General features: G+C 42.2%; 1 protein-coding gene across 1 annotated transcript; it reads left to right on the top strand.

Moving 5' to 3' along the window:
* Positions 1–2818: 2818 nt before the first annotated feature.
* Positions 2819–24721, top strand: klf8 (Kruppel like factor 8). Its single transcript, XM_084730661.1, has 8 exons — positions 2819–2837; positions 4073–4239; positions 5611–5760; positions 8301–8546; positions 8663–8897; positions 18960–19071; positions 22815–22954; positions 23512–24721. Exons 1-8 carry the CDS (start codon positions 2819–2821, stop codon positions 23691–23693), a joined length of 1251 nt encoding a protein of 416 aa, XP_084586787.1. The 3' UTR covers positions 23694–24721.
* The last annotated feature ends 748 nt before the right edge of the window (positions 24722–25469 follow it).

Genomic DNA, 25469 nt, shown 5'->3' with positions numbered 1-25469 from the left:
AATCGGCATACGCATCATTTACTCGGTAACATTAATACTAACCTGTGATGAAGAGTTAGTCACAGACCCACGTATTACCAGGCAGCTTTTACAGCGCTTGTTTTCACACGAAGGGGCGCGTGAACGTGGGATAGACGTGTGGCTGCTCTCATCCATAGTTCCTGGTCCTTTAAAAAAAACCTACGTCAGGACGAGGAAGGGCTTTTGTTTTTTGGAGGCAGAAGTACAGCCCATAAACTGAAACTGAACTTGGTCGCTGCGGTTTGTACAGCTGAAGTAATAAGTCATCTATTGTGTCTGTAACAGTTGGTGGAAAGGTTCCTGTGATGGATAAGAGGCATTCGTGACACATGAATCGTGTAACAAATCTTTTCTTCAACTTGCTGAGGCTTGTGTGCATCGGCAGTCAGCTAAAATGTGTAAAATTAAAATATAATTTCTTCTGGGTTTAGGAGCCATCATAAATAAGTTACGTGGCTGTTGATTGGTCCTTCAGTTCTTCACCTGGCAGCCCTTTTCTCATACATTCTTCAGTGTCTGGCTGCTGCTTCTGATACGACCAAAGTGGGATAAAAACAGGAAGGATGAAATAAAAATCTGCTCCTCTCTCTGATGAAATTATGAATGCTCCAGCTCCACTCGCATGCTCTGGATCATACATGCCGTGCTGCATAAATAGCCTTCTGTGGGCACATAAGGTTACTGATAGCAGAGCTGTATTACCACCGTAAATTACTCATTACTTTATCTGTATGAGAGCCACATGATTAAAGTCCTCTGGACAGATTATGTCTTTCTCTCAGCCCGGCTTTCTCGCCACCGCAGTCACAGCTGCTACCCGCTTCCATTCAAGTTAGAGATCACATGAATTAACTGCAAGGCGAAGACTGGGTGACCCATTTTATGGTGGAGTCGTTGAACTGAGAAGTGCACGGGGAGAGAGCGGTGTAGCTCAGCGAGGGTTCCTCCATGCTGCAGTCAGGCCGTTTATTGTTTGAAGGTGAATTGTGTTTGCGGCTCTGGCAGATTGGTTGCGATTGTTTCACGGACAGTTATTTTACGGCCCCCGTGCCGTCGTCTGTCTCACAAATAATGCAAATGATTTTTACTGCGGGGCAAGTCAAGGGGTTAGAATTACAAGTGAAGTTCAGTTTCTCGCCTTTGTGTGCAAACAGAGTCTGAGGGTCCGCGTGTTGGTATTCAAATGAAGATCGCTTGTGTTGTATTGTGGTAAATTGTCTGTGATACTAATTCACTTAATGAAAAAAACACATTTCAGTTTCTAAAAGTTCTTCTGGGAGCAAAACATCTCTTATGCTCACAGATTTAACCTTGACTTGCAGAGTAATTGCCATTCAACTGTTTCTTTTTTGTTTGCTATCACTTTTCACAAAGAAAACTGGATCTTCAATGGATATATGTATATAAAAAAGCCAGTTTCGAGGTGCGGATGGGGCATAAAGCCCCTTTGCCTCAATTGGTCTGTGCATGCTGGGCAGAAAGGAAGAAAAAATTGTTTTTCTACTGTTTGAATATGGATGAACTGGCAGACTTTAAGAGTGCTGTAACCACTGACATTGGACAGCAAACACCTTTATCTAAATGTTGTGGTCATGGCCTCAGTTTTCCATCAGTTCTTTGGTAAAATTAAAACTTACTCACTGCAAATCGCTGTTGAAAAGAACCCAAATTCAGCCAACATAGCACCAACACAATTAGGGCTGAACAATTAATAGAAATGTTACCAAAATCACAACACCGCCTACACAATTGCAAGAGGCGCAATGTGTGTCAAAAAATCATTTGAAATTTAATATTGTAGTGCTGCAGAGATGTCTACCTACACTTCATACTCTAAAGACTTATTTCTTTGGTACAGATCCCCACAAAATCACACCATAACAACTTTAATATTCGAATAATAATGCAAAAATGATCTTTCTTTTATAATATCACAAATAATATCATGGACGCAATACAACTGAATATTTTTTTCAAACTCATTCTGCTCTATTATAGTTAAACTTACACCATGTTACTATTTATTAGTGATTATTAAAGAAACAGTTCACCCAAACATTTAGTCATTATCTACTCACTTCCATGGTGACTGAAGGTTTAGTTTTTTTAGTCCACAAAACACTGCTGGAGTTTCACAGGAAAACGGTGTTACAGAATCTCCCAAACAGAAAGTCCCAACATACCAAGGTGACTAAGACAATGTTATGTACACCATCTTTTTAGCCTGCAGCCCAATCACATACACACTGTCTGAACTGGGTGTGTGTGATGTGACGGTGTGCGAACGTAAAGTCGGGACTTAAGGAGATATTTGGAGAGATTCTGCAACACCGTTTTCCTGTGAAGTACTTTTTGCGTAGTATTTTGCGGACTAAAAAAATTAAACCCCACCTTCAATTGGCATGAGGGTGAGTAAATAATGACTGAATTTTCATTTTTGGGTGAACTGTCCCTTTAATAATATGTGCATCCTTTGCAGTTTTTGACATCCATGTTCTGTGCAACAAACGATGCATTTGTGACAGCTATAAGGTCAAATTTGAGCTGTCCGTATCTAACACTGGGTCAAAACATCCTCCCAGAGATTTTCAGTATGTAAGTTTGATCTTGACCCAAAACATCAGGTGTGAAATCTCCTCCGTACCAAACAGCCAGACCGCGGTCTGACTGAATGAGGTGGTTTCGGTTTGGATCAAACTGAAGCATGCTTCGGCTAGTTTCTGGTTTGACAACATTTTTTTGGGATAGCTTGGACTTCCAGACCAATTACAAGAAGTTGTGGCAGGTTACCGCCAGAATGGGAGCTGTGGTCGAACGTGGGACAAGGAGGAGACCAAGTGTTTGACGTTTGGTCCGAGGACATCGTAAAGAATCAGTTGGAAAAAAATAAACTGACACTTTTCAAAGAGGATGAGAGACAGATTAGATGAATTGAGCTTACATCATGTGACGTCAGATGCCCGTCCGTCTAGAAACCAGTCGGTGTCCAGTATAGTGAGATGCTGCTGACGTAGGTGATGAGGACAGGACGCAGACACACATGGACGCCTCATCATCTCAAGACATAGAGGGTTTTCATCTCTTTGTAGTCAATTTATGCCTTTCTATGATCAGTCAGTTCTTCTTCTTTTTGTCTCTTTGTGGCCATTTTGTTTTGGTCTTTTTGTTTGTTTTTGTGGTTGTTTTGGTATCTTTGTGGTCGTGTTGCATCTTTCTGTAGTTATTTAGGTCTCTTTGTAGTTGTTATACATTTTTGTCATTACAACAACTTTGTGGCTCTTTGTAGATGTTTTGTGTCTCTGTGGTTGTTTTGTGTTGGTCTTTTTGTATCTCTCTGTAGTCATTTTGGACTCTGAAGTCATTTGTGCGTCTTTATGATCATTGAGTGTCTTTTTGTTTGTTTGTTTATGTCTTTCTGTAGTTTTGTGTCATTCTGGCGATTCTGTGTCTTTTTGTGGTTGTTTTGTGTTGATCTTTTTGTTTCTATTTGTGATTGTGACTCTTTGTAGTTGTTTTGGCCCCTTTGTGGTTGTATTTTGCATCTCTTTGTAGTCATTATTTCTCTTTTTGTGCTTGTTTTGCCCCTTTTTTGGAGCCATTTTTCATCTCTTTGAGTGACGTTTTGCAGGCTGAGTTCAGCGGGGGCAGGCCTATTCAGTAATCCATCCACATAGGTATGACATGTACAGTTGTGAAAACAACTAACTGGATCAAATTAGAAAAAGTAACCCATGTTTGGACTGTAAGTGTCACATTCAGGTGTTCTGATGGCAAATCAAAATATTCATAGAAAAAGCTCCACTGCATAATGCGAAACATGCTTTCGTTAATCTTAACTTTGCTCTTTAAAATCCAAATTAAAGTGTATAATTACTGTATAACCACTGAGTATAAGTTGAAGAGTGTTAGGATAAGTTTGCAGTGGGTAATGAGCTGCTATACATCCTCTTTTTTAAGCTAATCACTCTGTCATCCTATCAGAAAGTTTCCCTCATTTATTTCTTCTTCATTCTGTCTTCAGTGAGGCTTTTCCTTTCTTTTTTTCTCTCAGCCTCTTCTTTTGGGGATTTTGCAAAGAGTTGTGGGTTTAATCTGAGTAACCGTGAAAAGAGGAAAAGAGGAAGAGTAGGAGAGGAGAGGGGAGGGGGAAAAACCCAGAAGAGAATGGAGAAATCCGAGAGCGAGTGGGTGGAAATGAAGCCAGCGAGGGATGAGAGGGTGAGGTGGGAAGAAGAAACGAGGGTGTGGTTGATGCAAAAGAGTGAGAGATGCTGGAGGGAGAGGCGGTGGTAGCGGCGGCGGTGGTGTGGGTGGGGGGGGAGAAAGGTGAAAGGGGGTGTGGTTATGATGGAGGGAGGGAGCGAGAGAAGGAAAACGAAGGGAGGAAGAGGTGGTGGGGGTGAAGTGATGGAAAGATGAACAGACTGGGAGGGGAAGGGAAGGGAAAGGAAAGGAGTTGGATGGTGGGTGGGGAACGACGAGTGGAAAACATGGAGTCAGCTGATAGCTCCCAGTTTCCATGGCAACGCTAGGCCTTTCCCACCCACTCTCTTTCACTCTCCCCTCTCTTTCTCTTTTCTCTGCCTCATCCACTCCCTCACTTCTTTCACACTTCATTTTCTTTTCAGTTTTCTCCTCTTTTTTTTTTGTTATTTTTCGGGTCCGTCTCCATAATCACGTTATGGCCGAGCTTCCTTTTACTTGCTGATCCCTCTCTTTCTTCCTCTTTCCTCCCTCCTTTCTTCTCGCAGGCTTTGCCTTGCTTTCCCCTCTCCTTTCCTTTCCTTGTTTGCCTTTCCAGTCTTTTTCCTTCCCTTTCCTTTTATACCTTTCTCTCCTTTTGCCTTCCTTTCCTTTCATTTTCCCCATTCCTTTCCTTTTGCCTTTGCTTTCCTCTTTATATTCTTTTGCTTTTCTGTTCCTCTTCTGTTTGTCTTTCTTTTCCTTTCCTCTTTGGATTCCCTTGCTTTGCATCATTTCCTTCCCTTTGCTTCGCTTGCTTTGCTTTTCCGTTCATTTTCTTTGCATTTCATTTCCTTGTCCTTGCCTTTCTTTTACTTTTTGTTTCCTTTCTTTTCCTCTTTGTGATCCTTTCCTTTCCCTTGTGTTGTCAGTGACTCCCTCTTCCATTGCTCCTCTCCTTTCCCATTTTCCCATAAGACCTCCTTCTATTCCTCCTATCCTCAGCCAAGTTCTGTGCAGGTTCTTGCACAGTTTTGAAAATGGTTCTTCATCGTGGCTGCAGTACATGTCAGAACAATCTTTAACAGAGAAAGGTGGTCAGTTGTTTTGTTGAGACGGATTATTACAAGTAATATCAAAGTCTGTGCAGATTTTCTTGGAGCCAAGAAAAAGAAAGAGACAAATGGTTTCCTGGAATGCCTAAAATAATTCTTCAGACTTAATGTACAAGCAGCAACCTGTAATGCACTAAAATATGCAAAACCAGCGGAACACTCCTTTAACTGTGGTTATTTGCATGTGTAATGATAGTTGACTGCAAGAGGATGTTTACCAACCTTTATGTTTGCACCGTTGTCCACCGTCACACAGCCCAGCCTCCAGCTGAACTGTGTGACCCATTAAAAGGGCGTAGCGGAGACTCCACCCTCTCCTCCTCACCCAGAGCCAAGCTACGCTCAGCTGAACTGGACGGAGGCCAAGTCCTGGAGCTCGCTGCTGCTCCCTCTTTCACTCCATTTCTCCTCCTCCTCCTCCTCCTCCTCCTCTCCTCTCATAGTCAGTACCAGCCTCTCTCTATACCCATCCAGCCTTTCTCTCTCTGTCTCTCACTTTCTCCCCCATCCCTCCCCCCCTCGGTGTCCCACACAGCAGCCATTGTTCCCGGTGCTTTTCGAGCCGCATGGCAGCTGAGCCCTGGGTGGCTGTGGAGGCGAACGGGGTGCCGCGTTCCTCTGAGGAGGCTGGGAAAACTAGGGCGTAGCATGAACAAGCCTGATGCAAGATATATGAAAGCATCGATCCAGGATGAAGCAGTGCCTCAAAGCAAACGTATTCAGTCTTCAGCGGTGTTTCCACCAAACACTTTGGGAATCGTACCCTTGAAACCCGTACCTACATGTACCTACCAACTAGATATGTTTTGCATCTGGAGGTGGGGTTGTTACATTTGGGAAACAACCAGGGTTGACTGGGCAACTGAAATTCTTCCTACTCTTCAACCAATCGAATTGTTGATGGAGGGAAAAAACTGCAATCTAAATCAGCCACAGTGCAGTGAATGCCGTCTACCTGCTAGCCTAAAATGGGTCCAGTCAGAGTTACACAGCAGTGCAAAAGGCAAAAGTAACAGCTTTAAAGTTTAACGAACTGAACTGAACAGGACTAGACTGCTTGGTGGAAACAGCTTTAATGGACTGAATACAGTAGGCTACATGTAGGGTTGTGCTGGTTTCACTTGTGTGGCTAACGGCTATAAATGCCAAGATAAGTGTGGGATAATGAACATTAAGGGGCCATTATTGCACAATAAACCCTGACAGGGTGGTGCAGGACACTTAACGTGATGCGAAGGGATCTTAAATCATCCTGAAGGGGTTTATTTCACAATACTGCTCACTGTACATCATTCCACTTATTACATGGCTACTTACTTAAAAGAAATCAATGATTTGATAAAAAATATTGATTTAAAAATGCTTCTCCTGGGTCGGTTGTGTCTAGAAGGGAATCTGAGAACTGCAAAACTCTGCACATGCACATTTAGCCCCTTCATGCTACTGCACACAAAAAATACATACATAGATGAAAAAAATAAGTCATGAAAGTAGAATATTTTCAACTGAATAGGGTAGTGACAGTTTTGCACATCTCCCAAATCCAGGGCTCCCTTCTAGACACAACCTCCAGAATCTATAATTAAAACTGCGTCCATAGCAACGGTCTGTTATTCAGAAATAACCATAATAATCAGTGTGTAAAACATCTTTTGTCAAGGTTTTGATTCTGAAGTCAAGGTACTGTTGACCAGGACTGTTGTGATCCGTTTGACCAGGACAGAGTAGAACGTTCCCTAAATACTACAGTACCCATGAGGCTCAGCAGCAGATACAGAGAAAATTCCAGTTAGTGAGACATCATCTACTGTTGACCCAGAATCTGAAAGTGAGCTGTTGAATGTTTTATCAGACAAAGTGCATCTTTAGCTTTCCGTGGCTGTTAGCAACAGCAGAAGTGTAAGGTTGTAAGTTGTAGTCAAGCTCCTCTTAAGGTTTTTTTTCTTTATCTACGCAGGCTTGTATCTTTGATCTTTTTTTAAATAAAGTAACCAGATTTTTTCCTTCAGCCGAGAGTTTCTAGTCCATCAAACCCTTTAAGTGCTTCAGTCACACAACACTGTCTGTCTGTGCAGAAAATTAAAGGGACTTATTGAACTCTGGACATCTGAAATAACTTTCTCTTCCTTTTGCACCTCCGTAATACATCTGAATATTAGTTTACAAACCTTTGCTGCTGAGTCTCCAGCTCAATCTCGCCGCACAAGAGAAAAAAAAACAATGAAAACAATGAAATCATTTCTGTTTTTGTGTACTTTGTGTCTCCTGCTGGGTTTTTGAACAATAAAGCGGCATGCGTCAGCATTTTCTGGCATGCTCCACTTCACTGTGACTACATCAGTCTAAATTAATACATCAGTTTGCCATTAGCCCTATGCTGTCCTTCCAAGTTTAGAAAGTCTTTGGTTGAGTTGAGGATACGAGGTAACATGGTGAAGTTAAGGAGTCAGTATGTGAAAGCTTCACCGAGGGAGTTTAGGGGATTTTCCTGTCCAGAAACATACATTACTTGTGTGGAATTTTAATGAAATTGTGTTTTCTTTTTCTTTTTGTTCTTTCGTGTTTTCAGCTTTCACATGAAAAAGTGATTTGGGGAACATTTACCACCACTTAATGAAATGCATGGATGCAAGATAAATATTCTTATTCACTGTTTTAGATGGACCTTTTCAGTTGCAAACATTTTTTCATAAGTTGTGCTGATATAATAATGCATAGTAAACAGTTGTCAACTTCACAATTATGGTAATTAAGTATATAACACTTTAAATCTCCTTTTAAATAAGTGGAAAAGCTAGTGGAAACAATGTAGTTTTGGGCAAGTAATCATCTTATAAGCTTAATTTCATTAGAAGTTGTCATACTTCAAAAAGACGGATGCAAACTGTTGCGTTACTTTTACGTTGTTGAGCCAAAACATTGTCTTTTAAAGTTCATATCCAGCTTTCTAAACTTCTTGTATTCTCCTCTCCTCTCCAGCAGGCAGATGTTGGTGTCGATTGTTTGCAGCCAACAAACCTGAAAGTGAAGACGGAGCCGCAAGTTTGTAAGACAGAGCCGTCGTCGCCCCAGCCGTGTCCCGCCGAGGACCAGACCGAGCCTGTCGACCTGTCGCTCAACAAGCCACGCTCGTCTTCACTCCCCGCTTCTACAACAAGCACCACAGTCAACCCCGCACCCAGCGGTGCCGTGACCCAGCCCAGCCTGTCGGCTACACCGGTCCCCTCTGCAGTACAATCAATAGGCTCCATGGTAACCACAAACTCCTCCCCTGAAAGTTGTTGAACAGCGTACTCACGAGGGTTAGAGCGACCAATCATATTCCTCTCCTCTTGCACCTCCAGGTCCTCTCTCCAGGCTCCATCTTGGCCACTCAGGGCGCCGGGGGCCAGCAGATCCTCCACGTCATCCACACAATCCCGTCGGTCAGCATGCCCAGCAAGGTGGGCCAGCTCCAGACCATCCCCGTGGTGGTGCAGTCGCTGCCTGTCGTCTACACCACCATGCCTACTGACGGCGTCGCCACAGCCGCCATTACAGTGCCGCTCATAGGCAGTGACGGGCGCTCAGAAGGATCTGGTGAGTGAAACAATACTGATATGTTACTGCTGCAGTACTGGTTTTGGGTAAGGCAGTGTTGAAAATGTTGTGGATTTTCATTTCTCTATTACTTAAATGACAAGAAACCTCTAAAATACTGAATTATTTTGAGGTTTTTATATCCTGCTGTAGTCTCCAATTAGTGTTCTTTATGTACTGAAATCTGAACAGTTGAATTCTGTTCACAGTACGCATGTTTTAGCATCAAAATGCTATTTTCCAAGCTCTTCTAAAAGTGTCTCTGCAAGCCACCTTTTGTGGTTTTCTGCATGTTGTTGTTGCAACATATAAACCCCTGTAGGCTGAGGGAGGAGAGGGCATCAGCGCTGTAACCTATGTCACCACTTTTTGCTAACGGCTGAGTGGGAGTTCCCATTTGAAAAAGAAAAGAGAGGAATGTGGATGGTATCACCCTTTAATGTTAACATGTTAACATAGCATGCTAACATGCTGACCAGATGTCCTGAAAAATTCAGGACTGTCCCAAAATACAAACGGTTGTCTCAAATCCTGTCCTGTTTGGACAGGAAAATTGATCTTACAGCGATAGATAATATGAAAAAAGCTAAAACAAGACCTGTCTGCAAGCTGTGAGACTCGACCTGACACTTGAAGGCAAAAAGACCTAGCATGGCGACACGGTAATACTGAAAATGCTGCAATGAACTATTGTGTATTCTGGCCAAAGTTTTCATGGATAATTAGTAATGGAGATCCGTGCAACAAGCTGTAACCAGAATAAAGAAGATTCTAAATTCAGTAACTTAGTATTGATGCTGCGTTTTCACTTTGTCAATGGCAGCGGCTATCATAATTAATTAATCCAGGTGCTGCTGCGGGAGGAAAGTGTGATGAAAAATACCTCAAAAGTTTGTTTGCTGCAGCTTAATGGCAATCTTAGCTGCCGAAAAGATGTTTAAAATGACTGTAACGTGCCTGTCACCTGTGTTTAATGGTGCGTGTGTCTTGTGAAACAGTCAAGACACTGTGCTTCGTATCAGCCCAGAATCTGGAGCTGATTTTCATAATATTAAGAACAAATTATCAGTAGTCACAGTCTCTAAATTATTTGCCAACCTCCAGTTCCCCTGTTCTGAATTTCACTCATTCTCAAACGTGAACATACTGAACATTTTATAACCAACAAACAACCTGTTGTTAGCCTGATAATCAGATTTGACAGCCTTGCATCATGTTCATGCTCAGTCATTTTGCCCAAATCAATTAATAGTGAAGTCAGTCATCAGGTGTTTAAGAGTAAACTGACTCATTCCAGCCTGTATAGCTGTGTCCATCTCATTCAGGTTTGTCATCATTTTTTCTGAATCTTGCTCAGGAAGATGATGTCCCAATTCTTAATCACACAACGTCCGATTGGCTCACAGTCATTGTTCCAAGTGTGGAAGCCTATTAGCGTGCCAACATCACAGACTTGGCATGTTAACATTGCTAACACTACAGTTACTAAATCCAAACCAGCAGCCCTCTGCATTATTATCTGTATAAATCCAAACTGCAGCGGTGAGTCATGTACTGTGACAGAACAGGCCTCTTTGCTATTTTCACACTTGCTCCTGTAATTGTCTACTTTACCTTCTCGTGTGAAGTGATGGCACGTCTTCCTCTGTGACCCGCAGCTCCAGCTATTTAAAGATCACATTAATAAATACATTTTACAGCAAGGCAGAGCTGTAGAGGTCGACTCTTCAGATGATCAGAGTTGTGCATCCAGGATACGAACTTCAGCCTCACTTTATGTCTCATAAACTGTGTCCTTGACACGCTGCACAAAGGTGCCTCCCACACTATAACAACAGCTACCAGAGCTACTAATTCAACACTGCCTGATGCCTTTAGTGGCACCACATCATGGGCTGGATGTTAATCTGTGTTGGTGCCTCAGTTTATCATTTAGGCTAATATAAAAATAGAAAATTGATGGCAGTCAACATGCCCCCCGGTTTAGAGAGGCATAGATGAGTGCTGGCAGGAAATCTAAGAAATGTACCACTGCCACTTTAAAAAGACCCACGTAAAAGAAAAATTATATCAGTTTAAGTGTATGCCATATGCAGAATATTTTCATGGCTTTCCCTCGCCACCAAACAGCCTTTTCTGATGAAAAAAATCACTGCTCTACAAGCCAAACATCAGCTTCTCTTGCTCAACCAGACTCCATTGACGAAATCAGTAATTTTACCTCTCAGAACATGAGACCTGCTGGTCTCCCGCTGCCTTGATCTGTTTGTTTGCGTTATTGTGCGGCTTTGGTGACTTTGAACTAACCCTTTAAATCACAGTAGTCACACAATAATACAAACGAACAAGGCAGCAGTAGATTAGAGACTCCTGTGATCTGTGAGTTTAATTGCTGTTTTTGCCAATGGAGTTTGGTTGGTTTGGAAAGAGCAATATTTGACTTATTATACCAGAGGTTTCCCTTTGGAAAGGGGTGTCTGATGGCAAAGTAGAGTGGCAAAGTGATTCTTTTTAGGTGGCTAAAATGCCTTTTGCAGTAGTGTAGGTAATACACTGATGTTACTTGAGCTGCCAACCTCTTTTTATATTACTGTAAGGGCAAAAAGCTTGTTGTCATGTTGCATGTCAATTTAAACCAGCTGAGCCAAAGATAGCCAGCGTCTCCTCTCTGTGACTCCACTCTCGTCTGCAGAGTTTTAAAAGTCTCTCTGTACTTTTGTAGTTTCTAACCAAATGTCTGTGTTGTGAAGTTTAGTTTAACTTCTGCACCTTCAGATATCTGCTTTATTTCACTGTTTCAAGTTTACTTTCAGCTGATAGGAGTCGTGTTAAGTTACTGCTGATGAAAACCCCATTTTTAAAAAAAATAACTTTATTTTGAAGAATTTATAGGACATGAAATGTTCGTTGACTCAAGACAAGCGCGTCATGTACGGGTCAGAGTGTGGGTTATTTATTTATGAGTTACACACTTTGGTGTTCTAAAGGAAGGCAGGAAAAGAGACATTACCTTTTTTGTTATGATAGACTTTGACATTTAAGTCTAGCTATGTTTAAGATGAGCGTTTTGATATGTCACATGTTTCTGTCCTCTGTTTAAAGCCCTGGCTAGACAACAAGTGTCCCTGTAAGAAGAATAATCAGCGAACAAATACGAACCATCGCTTTAAAGTTATTCACACCATGCTGAAACAGGATGTTGGGACGGTGCAGAGCGCAGGGAGTGGTGTTAAATTTTGCAAAGCGATATCAGTTGTGAAAAGGAAGGCAATTTGATATGGTTGTTAGATTGCAAGACGTCTCTTCCCCTCCTCTTCCTCTTCTGTCCTTCTATCGTTCTATCTCTGACTGTCACACCCGTCATTGTTCTTCCATGGATCCGTCACTCTTGCCCACACCGTCATTTACGGGGAGCTCTCGGTCTCAGAGGAGTACAGCGTGTCTCTCGAGGGAGATGGTGTGTGTTTGTGGCGACAGTCTAGCGATCCATACGTGCCTGATGATTGATATTCTCACTCAGATGAGGAAACCCGTGGAAAGAAATGCTAAATATGTTAAAGGAAAATGTTCTTGACTGCAGTGCATCTGTCAGTGTTTCAACAGCTGATTCCACCCTACCCTACCTACCCCTCTGATAAAAAAAAGATTAAACAGTCAAAAGTATCTCAGACAAGTCTATAAAGTCAGAGTTCATCCTGCTGTCATCACGTCAGCCGTTTGCCAGGAGCGCCTTTAACACTCCGGGCGACTCCGGTCGATTCACGCTAAGGCAGCGGCGAACGGGGAGGTTAAAGGAGCCGTAATCCATCTCTGAGTAAACACGAGGGGAAGCTCGACATTTGCTCAGGCGAGCTGGCAAAACAAGGCCTCCGCCCGTTTGACAAACTGCAGCAAAGTCCCTCAGTGGAGTCAGTTTAGTTCACCTTGGTTTCTGATCCAAACCAGCGCGGCCTCGACTCAGGAATGTAAACGAGGGAGGCAGTGACTGTCGGAAAATCTCCGGCAGCACACAAACTGGCCCGAAGATGCTCTCAGACAGTTTGACCTCATCAACATGTGACGTTCAATACATGCCCGGCCTTCCTGTGTCATAATTTAATATTTTTTTTGAATTTCTTTGTCTCAAACCGCCTCCTATTCTTTTTTAAATTCAATACAGGCAACTAAACAGACAAACAAAAAAGATAAAAAAAACAAAACCAAAGTAAAATTAATAGGATCCCTGCAGTAATTCATATAATTAGATTTTTTCAGTGAATATGATATGATAATGGTGTGATGATATGAAAATGTTGTGTTTTTTTTCCCATAATTCTGCCCAAATTCATTTTTTTGTTTTGTTTGTAGGAATGTAGATTCAGATTAGTTAGTTAAAGATGTATATATTTTGCCTAACAAAATAATTGTAAATATCATCAGTTTCTTCTCCTTTACTTTATTTCCCAGCAAACAGTTTAAAAAAATCTCCAGAGACTGGATGAAAATATATTTAAAGCTGCTACAAGACACGTACATTTTTTTAAAGGCCCATGAGAACAGAAGAGGTAGTGTTTGCACTGTAATAATCACTGAATATAACTTAAAAGATTTGAGACTGAGACGGTTTATAACCATAATTTTACTATATACTTTTTTTTATAGGGACGTTCCTAATATTTTGTTCCCCACTAGATTCTGCATAAGGATAAAATATCATGTACACCATGCAATGTAGAGAGGTAAAATAAGAGGTTTATTGTACAGGGTTTTAGATTATACAATGATTTTATGTTATTGTTCCCTCCTGAGTAAAAGAGCAAGTTCTTTATTTGACTTTAATGCAAATCTCCTGGATGTTGTGAGGCACTTGAACCTCTTGAAAATCAGTTACTGTTCAGTGGTGACCAAGGAGATGTAATCAATACGTCATCACAAATGTGTCAACAGTAAAATCTGTCTGGACCAATCAAACTCTTTCGTTCTACAACCGATAGCTGATTGGTTTGCACTTAACTCTAATCCCTGATGGTCTGTGTCGAGTCCCAGCATCGTGTCTCACATGGAATTGCCTGACATTAATGACGCGTATTAATACCATTTCATTGGGCTTTTAAAGCCGTGTTTGGCAACTTTGCTCGGTTCGGTGGCTATAAATGTCAGGAAGTGGTGGCAGTAATCTCTTAGTACCAAAGAGTGACTTAATACCAGGCTGAAAAGCAACTTGTTTCACAGGGTTACACCTATGACCACACCTAACAGTGCTGCCTGACACACCCTGGACTTCTACGTCAATGCTTGAGCTCAAGGAAAAAAAAGATTTTCAACAAGTGTCAAGTCGCTCTTTAAAAGATTATTCCACCTTACAATGTGGATTTTATTTTTGTTGATTTGGTTATCGTGGTTTTAAAATAATGAGTGTACATTGCTTCACATGTAAAAATACAAACAAACAAGTGTTTTACTGAGAGCAGATACTGGGAGGCTTGTGCCCATTCAGGAGAATCAGAGAGGGGCAACAGCACAGGATCTAATCAATATACTGACAGACTCAGCAACAAAATGTTGGCTATTTTAGCCACCTATAAAGGTCCACTTAACAAAATCAATATCAGTTTAAGTAAACACTATATTCAGAATATTTTGACCAATTTACCATCAGACAGCCTTTTCTGGTGGGAAAACGCTGTTATATAAGATTTTTTACCTTGCAGAATACAGCAGTTGCTGGTCTACAGCTGCCTCAGTCTGTTAGTTTGTTTGTGTTATTGTGTGACTTCTGTGTTTTAAAAGGTTAGTTTGGATTTACCAAAGTTGCACAATAACACAAACAAACTAATCAATTGAGGCAGCGGCAGACCAGCAACTCCTGTGTTCTGTAAAGTAAAATTACTGATTTTGCCTGTGGAGTTTGGTTGGTTTGGAGACAAAGTTTTTTGGCGTATTGTAACAGTAGTTTCCGGTCAGAGAAGGCTGTCTGACAGCAAGCACGAGTGGATCACTGGGAAATGAAATAAAATATGGGAAGACTAATGTATCACTGTATTATATTTTGCAGTATCATATTTACCGACTGGGCCAGCAGCCTGTATCCTTTTCACCAAAGGAAACCAAACAGATGGTCAAGAACATACAGTAGCTTACAGTGAGAACAGTTATCGTTTCCTCAGTTTCCTCAGAGGGATCATTCAAGTAAACTACTGTAATCTAATATCATCTAATCTTGTGAGCAGGGCCAGGTGGATTCTGGGCGTTCAGTTCACTTCAGCGAAGGCGCCGCCAGCTCTCATCGGCCATATTGAAATTCTGTTTTGTTGCTGCATTTCACAGCCTGGGAGTGTTTTACAATGCTGAGAGGAGACGTAGAAGCAGGGAGTGAAGATGAGAGGCAGACGAGAGAGGAAGAGACGAGAACTTTGATATTTTTTCTTTCTTCATGTACCTGCAGAGAGAACAAGAGGGAGGCAGCTGACATTCATGAGCTGTGCTGTTGTGTGGGAGGAGAGGTGCACTCTGAGAAATAAAGGTGCTCACTAGAACCATAAGGGTTCTTTGGCTTGTCCCCATATTGGAGAACCCTCTTTGGTTACTGGTAGAACATTTTATAAAGGTCCCACTTGGAACCATTTCAGAGAGTTTTATCCAGAACACAACATAAATGTTTATACCTAGAACCATCTGTGAAGGGTTTCACCCCCTCTGAGAGGTTCTACAGAGTATCCATTAACATTGTAATGGTTCCACCCAGAACCCTCTCTTGGGTTTCTATCAACTCTGTTTTCTACAAAGTGTTCTTTGGATGAAAAGAGTTCTTGATGGAACCTTTAGTCTTATAAAGAACGCTTGATGAACCGTTTCTTCAAAAAAGGGTTTCTTCGGGGGCAAATTGTTCCGGGTAGAACTTCAGAGCTGTGTTTTGGAACCCTCATTTCTAAGGCTGTAGATGCAGATGGAGGATGGGAGTGAGACTGGCTGAGGTGGGGGTGGAGGTGGGGGTGAGTATGCTGCAGGGGTGAGGAAGGATGAGGAGGAGGAGGAGGAGGAGAGGGTGCAGGGGTCGAGAGGAGAGGAGATGGGGTCGCTGTGCCTTTGAAAGAGGAAGGCTGCCATGGTGGAGGGGTGGGGGGGTGGATTAATTGTCTCCAGAGACAAAGAACACTTCTTTTGGTGTGTGACCCTCTCCACACCAACCAACACACACACACACACACACACACACACACACACACACCACCCAAATTCCTTGCGTCACCCCTCCAGCTGCCCCTCCCCTCCCGTCCTCGCTCTCTGCAGGCTGGGTGGACTTTGACCAGGGTGGCTGCCACATTCCTGCAGATCAAGGAGGGGGGGGGCACTTATAATCTGCACTTTTCTTTTCATTCATTGTTTTGATTTTTATGTTCTTTGTTCGCTCATGTTGCGTTTTCCGCTTTGGTAATGTTGATTCTGATGAGCAGCAGCCCGTGAAATTGCCAAATTGTGAATTTCGGGGAAAAGAAAGTGTGTGTGTGTGTGGGGGGGGGGGGGGTTCTGACTGAGAGAGTGGGGTTAATGTACCAATAGACTAAATAAATTAGTGCTGCTGTCTGATCCGGACATGGATCATCCGACAGAGGAGAACTTCAGAGTTGGCTGATAATTATCTGTAGTGACGTCTTTTGCAAACATGTAGTCATCTAATCAGTTGTGCATATAAAACTATTGATTACAGCAGCTTTAAAGGGGCAGCTCGCATTATTTGAACCGGGGTTGTATGAGGTATTTGTCTATTATGAAAGTGTAAGTGTACACTATATTTAGAATATTTTACAGCTTTACTCATCCGTTGTTAAAGAGGACAAATATAGCTGTCTCCAAAGCAACCAAACTCCATACAAGAAATCAGTCATTTTACCTTGCAGAAAAGAGGAGTTGTGCCAATCTACCGCTGCCTTGTTTGCGTTATTGTGTGACTTCTGTGATTAAAAAGGATAGTTTGGAATCACCAAAGTGACACAATAACACAAACAAGCTAACAGATGTAGGCAGCTGTAGACCAGCAAACCAACTATTCTGGGAGGTAAAATTACTGATTTCACCTATGGAGTTTGGTTGATTTAGAGAGGGTGATATTTGGCTCATATTACAGGCTTTCTGACAGCAAGTTTAAGCTGTAAAAATACTACAACAAAAAATGTAATGCTCAAAAAACACCTGTTTCAACATTCGACAAGTAAACAGGTGACAGTATCATGACTGAAAGTCTCAGTGGTTCACAAGCAGGGATGGGGTGAGGTTGATCACCGCAAGCAGTCCAACAGTTTAAGAGCATTTCACCGATTTCACCATCTACAATCCATAAAGGCATTGCAAAGTCAGAGAATCACATCTGTGAAGGTGCCATTAATATTGAAAAGTACATGCAGGTTTGGGAGCAACACCTGCTGCCATCCAGATGACGTCTTTTTCAGAGACGTCGCTGCTTATTTCAGCAAGACGATGCCAAGACACGTTCTGCAGGTGTTACAACACCTTTTTTACTTTTTACTTGAGTAACCAGGTCATGATTTCTGTAAAGAAAACTCTGCAATTTACACTAAACAGTGTAGATAGAAAGGGGAAAAATATGTGATCTGATTTTGGGGTGAACTGTCGTTTTAAAGGATTTCTCCTTGGTGAAAACCGAAACTTGAGGACGACCAGCAGAGGCTTGATAGCCTCGAGAGATTTGTCTCTCCGTTAATTGCTAATTAGCGTTGTCTTTCAGTTCTGAAGAATATTTTTCATTAACATCTGTTCACATTTTCTCCTCCTGCTGCTGTGACATTGTAAAAGGTTGTTGGAATGCGAGAGGAGGGAAAAGAAGAAAAGACAGGAAGAGAAGGATGGAAAACAGAGGAAAGAAGGATAGAAAGAAGCGAAAAAGGAAAGAAGGAAGGACAGAAAGGAAGGAAAAGGGCAGAAAGAACAAAAGAAGGAGACAGAAGGAAGGAAAGAAAGAAAGAAGGATGGTAGAAAAGAAGGTGGGAAGGAATAAATGAAGGAGGAAGGAAGGAAGGAAGGAAAGAAAAAAGGACAGAAAGATGAAAAAAGAAGTGAGAAAGGAGATACAGATGTAAAGAGGGAAAGAGCAGGAAAGAGGGACAGAAGGATGCGAGAAGGGAAGGAAAGAAACGAGGGAAGATGACAGAAAGAAAAAGGGCTGGAAGGAAAGGAAGAAAGACATGGAAGGAAGTAAGGAGAAAGAAGGAAGAAAGGCAAGAAAGAGAAAGAAGGAAGAAAGGAAAGAATTAGAAGGAAGGAAGGTGGGAAGAAAGAAATTAAGGAGGAAAGGAAAGAAAGATGAAAAAGAGCAGAAAGAATGATAGAAGGAAAAAAGAAGCAAGAAAGCAAAGAAAGTTATAATGAGGGAAAGAAAGTAGGAAAGATGGATAGGAAGCAAGAAAGAAAAGGAAGAACAAAAGAAAGAAAGAAAGAAGTGGACCGGGGTTAGGAAGGGAAGGGAAGAGTTAAAAGGAAGTAAGGAAGGAATTTACAAAGAAAGGAAAGAAGGACGAATGGAAGAAAGGAAGGCAGAAAGAAAGAAATAAAAAGAAAGAAGGAAGAAAGAAGAAGGAAGGAAAGAAAAAATGGTTGTCCAAGAACACTAAAACATGTTTCAGATTTTTGAGAAAGGAGAAAGTAGAAACGGGAAGACATGCAGAGAAATCCAGCGATGGATTTGGACACAGATTTAAACCATCAATTCTGCAGCCGAGCAGACCACACCTAAACACACACACACACACACACACACACACACACACACACACACACACACACACACACACACACACACACACACACTTGGAGCAAGTCTTTGTCTCGTTAAGTTGCTGAAATCCAGGCATCGCTATTAAGAAGTTATTAACCCCCTGCTGTTCTCTTCTGTCTGTTTCCACCCCTTCTCCTCCTCCTCCTCCTCCTCTTCCTCTATTCTTCCTCTTCCGCTTCCTCCATTCCTTCAATTTAATTCACCGATTTATCTCTTTCTTTGCTCTTTATCGCCCTCCTCGATCTCTCTCCATCCTTCTGTCGTCACCCCCCCCCGTCCTGTCCTCTCTGCAGTTCGTATTAAACCAGGTTCGACGTCTCCGGTGGAGTATCAGAGCGACAGTGATGCAGAGAGCGGCACAGAGTCTGGATCGGCCTCCCTCAGCGCCCAGAGCATCGACGCCGGGTGAGTGTGTCTTTCATCTCAAAATATCAGTCGTCCAGTCCAAGCTTCCTGTACTTATTAGATGTCATCAAGGTCTGAATGTCAATTTTTTTTATGCGTTTCTAAATAAAACTGCAGGTTAGACTTGATTTTAAGTCTGCGTCTACCAAACAACAGAGAGCAGCTGTGTCCCTGAGGTTTATGCAGTTTGAAACATGGGCAGCAGGTGGCAGCAACATGACATAAACTCGCTTAAAAGAACAGAAGAAGACTGCTGTTTATAGAACTGCATGAGTCAATTAATCAATTAGTGGTTTGAATAAAAATTAGTTGCCATCTATTTTGGATTAATCGTTTTAATCACTTTTCAAGCAAAAAAGCCGTTCGACACCAAATATTTGACAGGTATTTATATTTTTCATCTCATTAGTATCTTCATTGTTGTCCAGTTACTACAAAAGTTTCTCCTCTATTCTTTTGAAAAGCTTCCTTCTTTTAAGCGTGTAATTTTACTGTATGTGTGATGTAGTTTTCTTTTTGATTAAAGGGATTCAGTATCGAAAAAAAAGCATCATTTAGGAACTGGTGTTGAAGCCAAGGGATTGGCAACAGTACTGGTATTGAATATTTTTGAACACTCAGCTGTAGGAAACACAAATCTTCAAACAATAACCTGGATTTAACCAGAGGATGGAGGCAACAAATGAGCTTGAAAAGAAGATTAAAGCGGGTTTTACAGCAAGCAAAGCGAGGCAAATCTGACATTTTGACAAAATTCTCAGTTGTTAGACAAAGATGGGAAATAATTTACTTCGTTAGTTCAGACAAATGTGCAAAAGTCTGTGTAGGAGAGGGTGGTGACGGTCAGAAATCCAGCGGGAGCGGGCGGGATTAAGAAAACACACAGCACTGATAAACAAACTTCAGGATGCTGCGTACGGTCGCCACACTTGGCTGTAGTTCGCAGACAGTTCCAGCACACGTAGCTCCCTTCAAAACCATAAAATACTGTTGTTACATTTCTGTTTCTGCACAAGTACAACTACATATTAAATAGTGACCTTTAATCGTGCTTGCACGTGTATTTTGGACAACGCCAGGCTAACTGCTCCCCCCTAAACTAATGTGACTACATCCAGACTCCAGCTACATAATGCACAGAATACATGAGGGTGGCAAATACATTTTCTCAGCTCACTCTTGGAAAGAAAGCAGATATGCATACACTCCAAAACATGTTGAACTGTTCCAGTGATTAGAAAACACCACAGTTGGAGCTGGACATGGCGTAGACAGTCAGCCTCACTGTCCCAGCGGCCAGTCATGGACCAGGAGTGGTCCAGAAAGTCATTCCTCTGCATTATAGCTGAGACGTCTGTAAAACTGTTGACAGGGGAAAAACTACGCGTGATGTAATCTCAGTTTAAAGTCCAGCAAGAGAGGCACTTAATGCACAGCAGGGATTCTGGGAAATGTGGTCCTTGTGTGGCTCACCTCCCTCCCCTGCAGCTTCCTGACTAATTACATTACTGCAGTGCTGCCTTAACTGGACACTTATATAACCTTATATAACCCTTCGCACGGCAGAACACACTGGAGACACACCGACTGTTTCACGGGGAGACGATTGTGTGTGTGTGTGTGTGTGTGTGTGTGTGTGTGTGTGTGTGTGTGTGTGTGTGTGTGTGTGTGCGCCCACTTCATAACTGAGGCCTCTTGGTCCTCTCCAGGAAAGTGGGCATTTGACAGATTGTGACGCGTAAGTCTGCAGAGTGAAGGTTAGTGTGTCGCTGAGGGCTCTGACATGTACAGTAACGTGTGTGTGTGCGCGTCTGTGTGTATGTCCAGTGTGTTTATTAGTAAATCGGGACAGAGCTCCTGCCACACCCAGTGGGCGAGGCCGCCTGACTGTAACTGAAATTCAGGGTGTGGGCGTTGACGGTTAGCTTAGTGCTGTAATCTGCTCTGTGTGTGTGTGTGTGTGTGTTGCTGGGCAGGGCAGGGCAGTCCCAGTCCTGGGGTGTAAACATGGTTTCGTAACACAGTTTGCCGTCACACCTCCTCATAAAGTGGCTCCAGAGAGACAGAGGGGTTTTTAAAATCAACTTTGTATACATCAGGATGAATACCAACAAGTAGAATTAAACCGCTGTCACAGTAGAAACGATGCAATCAATGACGCTGGAACATGAATAAAGAGGAGAGAAGAAGAAAGAGATGTTTTCGGTCAGATTCTTTCTTGTGTTGGAGAAAAGAAGGGAAGAAAACATGGAAGGGTGAGAAGATATGAAGGGATAAACAAAAGAAGGAGAGATACAGTCATGCAGAAGCTGCTGTGCAGCTGTGCTGAAACAGTGTGACTCTCTGACGCCCCCCGGTGGCCTTGATATCACTTTCATATGAACCTGAACCTGATGTGCTGCTCTGTTGTGCTACTGTATGATGAAAACACATCACCTGAATGTAGTCCAACAGGTCATAAAAAGAAAAGCTGGTTCAGATCAAGGGCAAGGACATATTAATGTTGTCTGGAGCACAGTGACACAGTGATGGCTCACATCAGGAATAAAGTGTAAATTAATTCAACAATTAATTATTTGCATATTAATTAACACAATTAACTTGAACGTAGATTAATAACTACACTTACATCCTTACTACAGTCAGATTTTGGAGGCCCAACATTTGAGATTTAAAGGAAAAATCTGTAATATATTTACTGTAATAAAACATAAAAATGACCATGATATGTCATCAGAGATCAAGGAAACATGTCCTCCTTTGGAATTTCTGTGTTATTGTTTGCCCGTTTTATTTTAATTAAAGTCTAAATTAAAGCCGAATGTTTGCTGAATGAGCAAGAGTCTGTTTATGAGTCACAACAAGTCATTAATAATCTTCTAGAAGGAGTAGATGTTTATAATAATTAAATTAAGCAATATGTTACTGGAGTTTGGCAGGCAGTGAGACAGGCAGTCACATTTATGATAGTGCAGTTGTTCCATGTTGCTCTTTTAAGTGAAGTCCTGAGTAATTATTAACACCAATAAATAATCTTTGTACTGGTGTTTCTCCTCGTTTATAGGCTTGCATTTGTGCCAATAAGAATACTTTAACTCTCACACATGTAGGATTCTCATGTTTAGGACCAGAGCACGACATGACAAAGACAAGCAGCAAATCCTTACATTTAAGAAGCTTGAAGCAGAAAATGTCTGATATTCTTGCTTGTAATATGACTGAAACGATTAATCAGTTATCAAAATAATTGGTAACTAAGTTTCTTTAGATTGGCTAATCAGTAAATCATTTATCTGTTGCAGCTGTAGTCAGGATTCTTATTTTTGATGGCAGGAATTCAATCTACTGCAAGGACCTTTTGTATTTCGCTGATTTTGGAGGTCTGTGTGGACAGAGGCAGTAGTGTTTCCACCTCCATAACCACAAAATATAACATCAAAAATAAAAATTGTCTGAAGAAAAATCTCCCCGCTTCTTTTTAGGTACTAACATAACTTTGCCTTGGAAAATGTAAACACAGGCTCCTCTGGTCTGCATGCTGTACATAGTTTCATCTGATTTTAAGGAGAATCCAACCAGGTGGCAGAGACAGCCAGTCATCTTGCCAATGGTCTTGTTTGCTTATGTAAGCTATATAGAAAAAACAGTATTAAACTGAGACTGTTTCATAACCAGACAGTTAGTGTTTTCTGTTTCTCCATCAATAATCAGCATCACTGACTCCTTTCCTCTCCCTTTCTCAGGTCGGTTATGGACTTAGAGCCCGTTGATCCAGATTCGCCGGACATCAAGAGGAGGCGGATCCACATGTGTGACTATGAAGGTTGTAAAAAAGTTTACACCAAGAGTTCCCACCTCAAAGCCCACAGGAGGATACACACAGGTGAGCAAAACAAACACCAACAGCACAAAAAAAATCTGTCCAGAAGAGCCACATCATTTTAAGCCTGTTCAAGTTAGCGGAGGGCTAAACTGGAAGTTAGCCGCTCGGCTGAAGGAAGTCGCTTTGGCACTTGCTCTATGTGCAGCATAAATTATGAATTTGGTTAAAAGATGTTGGGGGACCTGTAAGAGCCACATACATAGTCAGAACATCTTAAGTTAGCTTGTGTTCGAACAATACTAGCTACTAGCTTGCTTACCTACATTAACTGTTGGCTAGCTAGTTAGGTACGGCTTTGCTAACATTATCCATCCGTCTTCAACCGCTTAAAACAGCAAAGAAACAGCAAAGGAGAAAGCTGACCCAGGTTCTGTTAGGTACCAGGCTTGCTCAATTGTTATTTGAGCACAGAGTGAAAAGGGGCAGGACTTAGAAAGAGTCAGTCGTTCATGCATTTTTGTTTTCACCAGTATCTTGACCTCCCTCTTCCTTCTGTTGCTTCCTTTCATCCTTTCCTCTCCTCCCTAACTCTTCTCCTTGTATCCTGCGTCCTCCAGGAGAGAAGCCCTACCACTGTACCTGGGAGGGCTGCACCTGGCGCTTTGCCCGCTCCGACGAGCTGACCCGACACTTCCGCAAGCACACGGGGATCAAACCTTTCCGCTGCACCGAGTGCGACCGCTCCTTCTCCCGGTCCGACCACCTCTCCCTGCACCGCCGCCGCCACGTCATGATGTGAACTCTGACCTCCTCCCCCCACCCCCGAATCCCCACAAACCTCCCCTAGAAACCAACCTCTCACCCCCCGATATCTCAAACTCCCTCACAGCACACCTTGTACCAGAGCCCCCAACCCCACGTGAAACTCTGCTTACTCCCACGTCAGGATTTTAAGCTCCATCAGCAGTTAAAAAAGGACCTCCTTCCTCTTCCTCTTCCTCATCTTGAAATCACAGGAATATCAGGAATGTGTCTGTGCGGTTGTGTGTGTGTGCGCGTGGAGGTTCAGGAATTGTTACTGTCTGTGTTTCAACACATCATCATCATCACCACCGTCCACCCAACAGCCTTCCCACCCCAAAACAGTCCCCTCCAACTCAACCCCACCTTTCATGCAAGAACGTCAAGAGAGGGATGGACTGAAGGACATCCATCAGCAGGGACGTTCATCCATCCATCCATTACATGCATCCATCCATCCAAAGGAGAGGAGGAAGAGGAGGAGTTTACATGTGTGTACTGTTTTTGAACTCAAACCATAAGCGGAATTTTAAGTGGGATGTCACTTCAGCTGCTCCTTTCTTAATATCAATCATGTACATATCCAGAGTTTGGGAGTCAAAATTTCATATTTTATGGATATTCGGGGAGGCAAAAAATCCTCTAATAGCCCCTTTTCACCACAGGAACCTTTCCAGGAACTCATAATAACTTTTTTTCTTTCTAACCTTACCAGTTTGACTTGAGGAGCCATGGCAACATTTAAATCAGGAGCTATCAGATGAAAGAATTGGTAAAAAACAAGACAACAAAAGTTTGATGCTCAGGTGACACTTGACACCTTTTCACACCTAAAAGTCCGAATCAAGGTTCATGTTTTGGTTAACTGTTTTGTCGAAGGGTGCATGTCTGATACTGGTGTGTTGGCAGTTCAGTTCAGTTCCTCTCTCTTTTGTCCTCTTCGAAAATAACTGAAAAGTCTCAAAGTTGTTTTCCCAACTGACTCTTCATGAAGTCCTCGGACCAAATCTGGCAAGTTTGCCATGGGTGCGCAGGTCCATGCCATCCAAAAAAACCTGTGTGCACACTAGCAATGAGCCAAACCAAGACCACCTCTTTCTGTCGGACCAAGATTTAGCAGTTTGGTTCAGATAAAACTTGGCAGTTTCAAAGTCTGACCAAATGAAATATCTGTGAAAGGGCACTAAAGCTGAATTCCCATCTCTACTTCACAGTACAAAGTCCGTACTCTGGGGGAAGTGCTCTCTAATGGCCCAGGAACTATCTGTAGCAGAAATAAATAACCATGAAACACCTTTGCAAACATCACAGTCTTGCAAAAGTAAACTGCAATGTTGCAATGTTGTTTCTTCACGTGCACAATTGTGTGCCAAACAAATACATGATTGGACTTTTTTAGCTTCCGCCCGTTGCTTTCACCATTTTCCCCCTAAAGCACCTGCAACATTCAGTCCCAGGAACTACTTAACTCGACCAATCAAAAATGTTCAGCGCTGCATACCTCACTCCTAAGGTTCCTGTACATTTGGTTCCTGTTGCTGTTTGAAAAAGAGCAGGAACTTTTTGGGAGATAAAATAATGTCCCTGACACTTAATTTAGACACAGGTCTCTGCGGTGGAGTTTCTTCAAAGGTTCCCAGTCCCTTGGGTTAAGTTTCTGTGGTGGAAACAAGGCTTTAGTTCCCACGGCTCTTCAGTTTCTGATACTGACTGGAAAAGTATCTAAAACAACTGAGAGTCATTTACATTATATCTATTTGTGGTCACAGTTTTT

Source organism: Lutjanus erythropterus, chromosome 11, assembly GCF_056507025.1.
Source record: "Lutjanus erythropterus isolate fLutEry1 chromosome 11, fLutEry1.hap2, whole genome shotgun sequence".
Classification (NCBI taxonomy): domain Eukaryota; kingdom Metazoa; phylum Chordata; class Actinopteri; order Lutjaniformes; family Lutjanidae; genus Lutjanus; species Lutjanus erythropterus.
Note: the sequence above shows the minus strand (reverse complement) of the source record. Positions and strands in the feature narration are given on the sequence as shown.

Bases quoted from the DNA above. Each gene is read 5' to 3' on its own strand.
- klf8 (XM_084730661.1), top strand. The intron at 5,761-8,300 runs GTCAGTACCAGC...CCTCTCCAGCAG, and splicing joins CCTCCTCCTCTCCTCTCATA to GCAGATGTTGGTGTCGATTG. The intron at 8,898-18,959 runs GTGAGTGAAACA...TCCTCTCTGCAG, and splicing joins CGGGCGCTCAGAAGGATCTG to TTCGTATTAAACCAGGTTCG.